At 37.8% G+C, this 10,673-nt stretch overlaps 1 protein-coding gene across 1 annotated transcript; it reads right to left on the bottom strand.

Annotated features, from left to right (window-relative positions):
- Nucleotides 1-912: 912 nt before the first annotated feature.
- On the bottom strand, nucleotides 913-10,252 carry FASLG (Fas ligand). Its single transcript, XM_066594735.1, has 4 exons — nucleotides 9,941-10,252; nucleotides 6,157-6,202; nucleotides 6,009-6,062; nucleotides 913-3,314 (listed from the first exon to the last, which is right to left on the bottom strand). Exons 1-4 carry the CDS (start codon nucleotides 10,208-10,210, stop codon nucleotides 2,923-2,925), a joined length of 762 nt encoding a protein of 253 aa, XP_066450832.1. The 5' UTR covers nucleotides 10,211-10,252; the 3' UTR covers nucleotides 913-2,922.
- Nucleotides 10,253-10,673: the final 421 nt, after the last annotated feature.

Below are 10,673 nucleotides of genomic sequence, written 5' to 3'. Positions count from 1 at the left end.
CATTATTCTTGTCTTTTCCTTACTTAGGCCTAATCTCGGTACATTGGAAAATTTCTTCCGCTAGGACCATTCATGGTAAGGTATGACATTAGTAGTCATAACATGGCCAAACCACTCGTAGACACCTCAGATCTATCTCCTATCAGCATCATAGTTTACCTTTGTATATAAAGTATAAAGATCAGATACTACTCAACAGAATGCGTTTCAACTCAATTATTTGCTTTTTATTTGCATATTTGTTTCCAATATTATATACTATATATGTGCATCCAACTTGCACACTGTGTACCCTATGGTGCCTTATGAGCCACAGACTAAGAATATTTAAAGTCACAGTATTTTGGAGTCAGGGAAGAATTTTTTACCATAAATGGGGAAAATTGGCTTCTACCTCATTGGGGGTTTTTTTGCCTTTCTCTGGATCAACATTGTGGATTAATAGGCTGAACCAGATGGACAAGTGTCTTTTTTCGACCTTATATTCTATGTTACTAATTCTATGATTTGTGTTCTTTTATGTAGAAACTATGTAAATCATAGGACTCCCACAAGGCTATGTTTTTAAAGGGTCACTCCAGCAAAAATATATTTTTCCCATCGCTGTACCCCTCATTTCAATACATGTCACACTCTGGACGTCTCTAATGTACAGTATATTGCAGTCACTTTCGTGCAATGCAGCCTCCTGTCTGATACATATCAGGTACTATTTTGATTTTTAAATGTAAATTTCTTCCTCTGTACTGTGCTAGCAATCCCATGATGCATCAGCACAGCCTCACATGACCAGATGAAGCCAGTAACACTTCTGCCTGCTGGGAGGACCTTGTATATTTATCTAAATAAGCTAAATACCATAAATATACAGTAAAGGATGCTGAAATAGCTTTCATTTTCTTTATTATAACCAACAACAGTAATTGTAACAAGAGTTTCAGTTCCTCCTGTGAAGAGCCATGCAGTTTCATCACACAGGAAATTCTGATGACCAAAATTGTGACTTCATGAGAGAACACAAAACCAAGTAAATGAGATCATATGAGCCACTGAAGGGAGAGACTCCAGAACATTTTGGATAGAAAGCAATAGAAAAAAGGTGATACTAGCTGCCTTATACGTACTGGAAGACAATTAGCATAATGAATGATGAGCGATCCTTAAATAACTTGTATTAAAAGCTAATAAAAATTGCAAACAATGTTTAAAACAATCCTAAAATAAATAGTCTATTTACATAAGACAATACAATAGTGCTTTCCATTTATTGGCTACATTCACTTAAATGATAAGACATACACAGTGCTCTACACTAAAGCCCCATTTACACACAAGGATTGTCACATGAACAAATAAATTAACCACTTTTTTTGCATACAAATGCTGAGTATTTATGCATAAAGATAATCGTTTGAAATCCTCTCCATTTCCCTCATTAGCGATGTAAATACTGTATATGTTGTTTGCTCAGGTGGGTGGGTGTTTATACGAGGAATCTCTGATCAGGAGGTTTTTAGTGTGAAGAAAAGCTATTGTCTTCTGCCACATGACTTAACAAGCAGTCATTGGGTTTAGCAAGAAAAACAATTATCCCTCTCTTCAAGTTGTTCAGTCTTTCAAACGACTGTACAAATGCCATTTAAAGGAAGTGAAAAACAAACAAACTAACGACCATTGTTATTCAGGCTGAAACTCGGCGATAAACGATAAATGAACGAATAGAGCACAATGGCTTCAAGTTTTAACGTACCTATTATTGTGCAAAATTGTTTGTTTGAACGGATTTTGAGCGATAACCGTTGTATGTAAATGGGCCTTAAGTCAACACAACAATAATTACTTAATTACACATCTCAATACTTTAAAGGTGAAAAAACATTGCCTTGTATAGCTCTTTAGCTTATACTTTTGTCTATATAACAAGGTGGGGGTAAATAAATTATGATATAACATTAAAGGGAACCTGTCACATCCTCACTGCACCATAAATTAAGTTATGGTTCTGTTAGGGAACATGGCAGGGAGGCGGGCACTCTACTTTTCATACCGATTGCATGGTGTCCTCCTCTCAAATCCTGACGGCACATGAAAATCTGACCCTCTTCAGACTCCCAAAGTCTACTTCTAGTGACATAGCTACTAATGATGTACCCATACATCAAGCCACAAAGGCTCATAGAATTCTGTATGTGATGTCAGAGTAAGTATATAGGATTTGACAGCAAGGGAACAGGAAGGTAGCATGGATGGCAGAAACAGGGCATATTTTTAATAGTAAGTCAATTACAAAAGTGGTTTCATGTAACATCATTAGCGAAATAAAGAGTAGTTTGGGGGTCTCTGACTGCCCCTTGAAGAACCTTAACCTTCTATGAGTGTACAGACTTGTTATCAGTTTAACTAATTGGTTGTCCTTTCAGTTTGCTCCTGTTTCATTCATACTTCATCAAAGCGTTGCATTATATTGGTGTCTAGATAAAGACTCTTCCTAAATGCATCCATGGAATTAGTTCATTTAGTCGTTTAACCTAAAATTTCAGTGTCCAGGTTTCTTTCAAAATGGTTCCTGTACATGTGAACAAGTCTTTCAACAGATTCCCTAAAATGCTGATCCAAGAGAAAATGGAATAGTCCAATGGCGTTGGCTCAACGTTTCTTCACTCCAGAAAAGATAAATATAACTTAAATCCATTAAAACATGGAAAATGTATAAAAATATCTGGGGTATAACAACCACAAGGATTATTATTGCACATCTTCTGTGTGGTGGAAGATTAAGAAAAAAGATATTGTATTAGGATCCCAGGAGATTACAGATTGAGTTTCCCCTTACACAGAGAATGTATTGGATGAAGACAACTTTCATAATATCATTTCAAAATCACAATTGATCTAATATATTCAGGATATTTTAGGTTTCTATCATAACTTGTAAAGGCCAAAGAAGGTTTTTGTTTCATCAAAGCCTACTAAGTTGACATTGGAAACATTGACATATAGTTCATCATAAGTGGTGAGGTTGAATACAGCTCCTAGATAACTGTGTCTTCCCCACATAACAGGTGGGATACAGCTGTGATCTTCTTTATTTTCCATGAGTTTGATATCTCCTGGATACCTTAAGGTCTTCTTGTAGACAGTATGTGCCAACTCTTGCTTAATACAATCCTTCCCCCGGAAGTAGATAGAGGAATACAGGAAGTGCAGGCCTGTTTTGTTCACTATTAGGCCTCTGTTTTTGTACTGAATGCCTGCGGTAAAGGCACGCCCAATTTGATCTTCCCAAGTGAGTGGCAGATTTTTACTTTCTTTTCCTGTAAAGTCAAAGTATTGAGTTGTTTTAGAAAAGAAATCACCCAGAAGCCACATTTTGTTAATACTGGTGAAGCACATAGCATTGTTATCTCAATTATATCTAGACTCTATCCTCTAACAAATATATTGTTACTGTTATAACTAAGGAATATATACATAAAATCTTCAACTGTGACCATGGGTATGCAGATAGGAATTTTTACTCTTAAGGGGTTGGCCAATAAATATCTTGTATGTTCTCACCAATCTGGCATATCATGAAAGCTGAGACCCCAATAATCACTAAGAGGTCTCTGATTCAGTGTTGTGGCGGCCACACGTGCTCCGCTTTGTTACATTCCCAAACACACATGCATTTCGAAGGAAAATCTAACTTTTATGTCAAATGTCAAAAAGTAAGGCCTTTGTTCACACCGTCATTATATATTTCTGTTGTTTTGCTCCATTATAGAAACTCAACAATGAGAGTGACAGCGGTGCCAAATGCCTGATATGTCAGATACCAATGACACCCAACAGATATGTTGGACTTTAATTGGGTCCATTGAGTTTCCTTCATGATGTCCAGTATTTTACATAAAGAGAAATGGAACCTTCAACACAGATGTGAACAAAAGGGCTAATTGGCTTCTGCTCTTGGGGTTTTTCTCTGGACCAACAACACAGGAGGATAGACAGGCTGGACTAGATGGACATTGTCTTCATTCGGCCTTACAAACTATCTTACTATGTTAAAGCCGTTATTATGAGCCAACGCTAGAACTCCAGTAAGTCTAGACAACTGAAGTAACAATGTAAACTTCAGACTATAGCACCATATCCTCAATACTACTTGAAAAGTTATGCAATTTTATAATATACTCAATGTATCAACACCATATGCTTTCAAGATCTATGTGTATAGCCATTGAATGGAAATTATCATTGCTTACTTACAGAAGATGAACATTTACCCCGTGTCATCATCTGATGGCATATGTTTGGGACTTGTTATAGCACACTTATCAGAACTCTAACACGGGCCAGCTACCTGTGTGATTATCTCATGGCCAGAAAGGTTCTCATTGACTGTTATAGAGATACTGAAAGCTGCGAGGAATTAATACACAAAGTACGGGGTTATTAAAAATGATCTTCTCAATTTGAATCCCTAATAACTCACATTTAATAACAGATGCAGAATTTGATATCAATGGAAACAGAAACTCAAAAAATTTTGCTGCGCAACATCGAAAAATCTTTCAACATCAGAGGTGATCAATGTGAGCCCCTTTTGTTACTCAGCACATCAAGCCTGTAGTAAAGTTCCCACCATACATGTTGTAGAGTATAATGATTGACTGATGCAATGGCTTCTGAGATGTGTCCCCGCATATCATGCATGGAGGGTGATAAGGGGGGCTTGTAGACTATCATAGACACAAGGTGTAAGTTCCAGGGAACGTGGAAGCCAAGGAAGAAGTTCATTATCATCACCACCTACACAGTCAATCCATCTGTTTGATAGTTACATATTGATCTCACTTCTGACTTCATTGTGAATATGGGGGAAGAGGTGCCCTGTCCTGTAGGAAGATGAAACCTGGGATTTCCTGCTCCAGCTGTCGCAGAAGCCATATCTGTAGCATGTCTAGGTATGAAATCCCCAGGATTGTTGCCTCATGGAACAAGAAGGGGTCGTACACTTTCCTACAGGTTATAGTGCAACACACATTCACCTTGGGGGAGTCTCACGTACGCTTCATGTAGACATGTGGGTTTTTTCTTCCAGAGTCTAGCATTCTGTTTGTTAACTGTGCTTATAGGTGGAAGGCAGCTTCATCACTATACACTGAAGATTCCATAAAACCATCGCTTTCCATAAGAGTTTGCAGACTCTTGCAGAAAGAACATCGCCTTGTTTTGTCGTCTGGTTTCAGGGCCTGTAACAATTGCAATCGGTAGGGATAACTCACAAAAGCTTGAGCTGAATCTTCCACACAGTCGGCTGTGGGATGTCCATTTCTTTGCTTTCTTTCATGGTGGATTACTGAGGACTTTGTGTGAACCTTGCCCAGATGCACTCCACTGTTTCCACACTTACTGGTGGACAGTTGGATGATTTTGGCTTACAGATGCAACCTTTTGCTTAGAAGTGGAGTCCACTTATGAATTGTGCGCCCATGGGTGGATCTTCACTAATCATTCACAAATGATGTTGCATAGTAATAACAGACTGGTAGACGTGAAAATCAAGCATTCAAAAATGTTCCCCTCTCTTCGTTGGCAGAAGAGCATTTTAACTCATATCACCCTAGTGACGACTACAGAAGAATAAAACTTTTTGAACCTCATTTAGCTAAACTATCTAACAGCAAGATGTTCTTATTGCTCATAACAACCCATAACAGCCCTATTTTACCTCAGCAGCTTGAGAAATAAAAGCTGCATTATGATTGGTTGTTATGGACAACAAGGACGTCTTACTGGTAGACAATTTTGTTAAATGAAACTTTTTTGAGTTTCTGTCTCCATTGATATCAAATTCATGTATCGGAGTGTCATTGGACGTGAGTTATGGGGGTTTCACATTGGGAAGATCATTTGTAATAACCCCATATATTTAAAAAAAATGAACATTTCAGTATAGATAGAATATTGTTACTTAAATGGAAATCTTGGTGTCCATGGTGTTCCACAAACTTAGACTTTACCTGTAACATGTGCAGCTAATCTGCCTTCTATTTTTTCTGGGGGGGTTTCTAGCCCTGCAATACACAATGGGAAAAACATTAACCTGTGCATATACTTTACAGGATCATATACTAATATACATAATATATAGTAATTCCTGTAATTTACCTCTTAGCTTTGCTGATGAAGGAGACAGCTGTGCATCACTGGAATACTGCAAGGAAACAGGTAAAGTAAGATAACCCTGAAGAGATGTATACATTCAATTGTAAGCTTCAATTCAGTTCTGAAAATTCCAAATTAACATTGGGGAATACTGCAATTATATTTGTGGGATAATTTAGCTATCTCAAATGGTACATAAACTTATTACTAGAGTTGAGTGAACATACTCTGCCGAGCTTGATGCTCGTTCGAGTATTAGCGTACTCGATGGTGCTCGTGACTAAACCAAACATCAAGCCATGTTTGACCCTGCCCCAGTTTTTGGCTCCTCCGCGCTGTGACGTGCCTGTTTTGGCTCCTCCCTACTGCGACGCAGCGCGCGTCATTGGCAAAATGCTCGAGTCTCCCATTGTAGTCAATGAGGTTCATTACTCGAGTAGAGCTCTCGAATTTTACGAAAAGCTCTACTCGAATAACGCAGACTCGAGCATTTGGGTGCTCGCTCATCTCTACTTATTACCCCTCTAAAAGACCAGAGTATACAATTCTGTTCTGGGCTACATATTCAAGGACAAGCAACTAGATTATTAAAACTATGGCATGACATACCATGAGAGGTAGTAATGGTGAATACCATATCAGCCTTTTAAAAAAATTAGATAAAGATTGTTATTCTGACATCTGCAGCCAATCACAGACCTCAGCAGTGTACAGTGATTGGCTGCAGAGGGGTAAGCCTGTATAAAGGATGTCACCAACTGAAGAATGTAAGCAATGCCGATAGGGGAAGCCGAAGATTCCTCTGTCCAGAGCAGAAGAGTATAGGCTCTTATTATTATTCAGGAGGACAACCTGTTTTAAAAATACAGACACACATATATAATAGCTTGGAACACAATTCCTTAACACTCAAATATCTGCAGAGGTGAACCTTTATTAACTTATTCCAGTCTTTTAGTTAATTAGAGTAATTTGGAGGGATGGATAGATAGGAAATCTAATTGCATATATTGAAAATATGCATATCCTAAGCCTTGGATCCTAACCCTTAACCCTTTCCAATCCACTGTCTGACATCTGAAAACATTCTGGTTGAAGGCTGTACAGCTCCGAAGGCTCAAAGCAGTTCATCAATAATATATACACATACACACACATACACATACATATCAGAAGTACAGTTCCCTCTAATCTGCTCCAACCTTCCTTCTCCCCATGAACTGAAAAATTAGCAATGCAGACACTGCGGCGGATTTACTAGGACAGACTTAGTCTACATAATCTTAAATTGTCCCAGATCTATCACAGTGACTCATGATGAATGACAAATCTGTCAAATTTTAAGACTCTCTTGTCTAACTTTAGAACACATACTAGTTGGCCTAGTTTACAACAAAAATTGCACCATTTCTTTGAAGTGGAACATTTAGGCCCCACCCCTTTGTCGGAAAAAAGTGTCCAAAAGTGTCTAACACCCACAGCAAAGCAAAGCATTTTCAACAGTTTTCTAGTGCAATTTGCAAGATAAAACTGGCAAGTTTTCAATAGTAGACCTCCCCCTAATGTCTGAAATAAGTCCTATCATATTACCTATACATATGTATAGGTTTAATATATATATATATATATATATATATATATATATATATATATAACATTTGCTCTAAACATGCTAAACTCATATATCACCCTTGATAGCGTCCTATCTGGTTCTGCATATACAGTATTTGGCTATAGCATATTGGGCTATAACTTTTCTAGCCAAGAAGAGGGACTGTAAAATGCCTTGGCCCCAAAACACTAAATGTGCTTACATATATAGTTACATTACTCCGCATAGTCTACACTATTTACCAGCTACAATCAGTAAAACAACCTTCCTATGATTCTCAATCATACAAAGTACAAATGCAAATAAAGTGTAAAATGCAAACAAGGTAAAGAAAAATTTAAATGTGAGGAAATTGAAACTGTGTGACTCCTATGGCCAAACAGGACTCAACGTGTACCTCTTAGTCTGATAGTTTTCGTCATGCTGGAGACATAAATGTCAGCAGCACTGTGGGTGGCCATACGTGGTGGGCCAAAGTACTGAATATACTACAGAAAGATCAACTCTTTCGGTATTTCTATACTAAAGGGGATAATTAGATCCCAACTCTGCCGTCTGCATGCAAAAGTATTTTAGAATTACGTAGTCATCCCCTGGTTGCTATAATTTAATTTAGCCAAATGTGCAGGTACTAACAAATTAACATGGAATCTTGTCTTATACCCAGCTTTTTGCCCTACGAATAACATATTAATAAGTTTAAATCGGAGAATGCAAAATAAAAATCCCAGTTTATCTGGAATATCTGCAGTATAAAACACACCTTTAATACAGACTTTGGATAAGTCTCTGCAGGCTAGAAGTGTGTTACAATTTGGATCTAAATGTACAGAAATGTCTCCTTTTTTCTACCAATATAGTAGTGTTTTTTTGTTTGTTTGCTAATTGTAACTCATTCAAAGTATAGAAGGACAGACACAATGAAACAAGATAAAAGTTGAAGCATCATTCAAGTTGCACCTATAGTCAGGACTGAAGAACACCTTAAAACACAGATAACACTTATCTCAGAATTTGCAGAGTACAGTATAAAGGGGTTATTATATATGCATCGTACCCTTTACCCAGATATTAGGATATTCTAAGTATGAAAAGTATTATACTGTACAACTTCCTACACTGGGCCTTACTGGTGCACAGTAGTATCAATCATTTGTCCCAGAGCAGGGCTTATATTGGATATGCTTGCATGCTATACGGGAATTGGGGAGAACATGCAAGGTGGAATCTGTCCTCTAATTCCTGCATTGGGCCATTCTTCAGGATTGCAGGTTACTTATTAAAGTCCATGTTGCCAATTGGTGACACTAGAAGAACATACTAGAGAATTACTTGAATGGCAATTCAGTAATGTAAGTAAGGAATTTACTTAATTAAAGTGAATGTCCATCCTTGAGTTTTATTCCTGTAAATAGGAACAAAAGTCAGTAACTAAAATATCTTTCCAGTGATTGGAGCTTTGTTTTATAACAGGGCTTCGGAATCCTTCGGAGTAAAAAGTGTTTTTTTTTTTTTTATACTAGTAGATTTTCTGCCAGGATAGAGCAACAATCGACATTTTTGCAAGGTAATCAAGGTTTGTTTAGCTGCATTCACATAAAGCGATTATCACTACTGTCTGTGCCTGAAGCATGCTTTAGTGCAATAGTTTGTGCCCATCCCTGTTTACAATTGAATTACAGACTAGAGATGAGCGAGCAGGCTCGTTTAAGGCTGATGCTCGAGAAAGCATTGGTCTTTTTGAGTAACTACGGGGGTTGGCGGGGAGGAGTGGAGTGGGAGAGAGAGATCTCATCTCTATTACAGACCCTTTTTTCCAATTGCAGACAACCCCTTTAACAGTATAGCTCCATTCTAAACTATGAGAGTTGCTAGAATACATACCCCTTGTCTGCTCATAAGCAGCCTGCAGTCTGCTGACACATTTGCAAGGCAGCAGCAAGCAATTTGAAATTCCCTATACCCATGCATGTGCTTTACTAAGTCACTCCCAGAGATGTAAGTGATATTCTCTTGGGTTTACAAACGGTGATGCTATGTAATAATAAAGGCTGTATAAATGGCTTTGCATTTCACCCAAAATGTAGCAACATCTATCATATTATTTGTGTAATTGCTACATAGAGATAAACATGTTGCACAAGTGCAGTAATAACAAAAAACATATAGTTATACCTCTTTGATTTCATCCAGCTCCTTCTGTAGTTGTAAGATTTTATAGGTTCCCAGTCCAACTCCTGCCAGCGCTATGAAGACCAGAAGAGAAATAATCGCAAGATACGTACAGGTTCCATCTTTGCGTCGCTTTTTCCTAAAATCTGGAAAGGTTATTGGAGGTGGAGGCGGCGGCGGCCGCATTGTTGAATGGGATAGAATTATAGGACTTTCATGCTGGTTCATCCAAAATACAGGTTGCTGTGCATAACTCATGTTGAGATGCTGCATGCTGCTTGTTCTTGTTACAGACTTTCTGCTGAATTAATCTTCATGTACTACAAGCTGGAGGAAGAAGAAGTGGTTTTTAATTCTCACTTTAAAACCTTTATAGTACTAATATAGTAACGCCCGCCTTCTTACACCTTCTCACTGTTCCATCTCTTTACTCTCCACCCCCCTCCCTTTTTCGTTTGCAACCAGAATAACTACATCCTCCTTCTTGCACATGTCTCACATCGCTTGCATTAATATAACCTCAACCATTTAGATTTTATTATAGATTCATCTATTTGTTGAATATAAGCAAAAAAAAAACTTTCCTCATTATTATTACTTTTATCTATTTACTGAAAAATAATGTCCGGATAAAGGATAGTGCAGCCCTTCAAATAACAAGCAGATGAACAATCATCACAATTGGGGGTTGGGAAAGAGATGCACAATTATTCATAATTGAGATATTCCAGTTGTC

Source organism: Eleutherodactylus coqui, chromosome 3 (genome assembly GCF_035609145.1).
Source record: "Eleutherodactylus coqui strain aEleCoq1 chromosome 3, aEleCoq1.hap1, whole genome shotgun sequence".
Lineage (NCBI taxonomy): Eukaryota > Metazoa > Chordata > Amphibia > Anura > Eleutherodactylidae > Eleutherodactylus > Eleutherodactylus coqui.
This window is presented reverse-complemented; position numbering and strand designations above follow the sequence as displayed.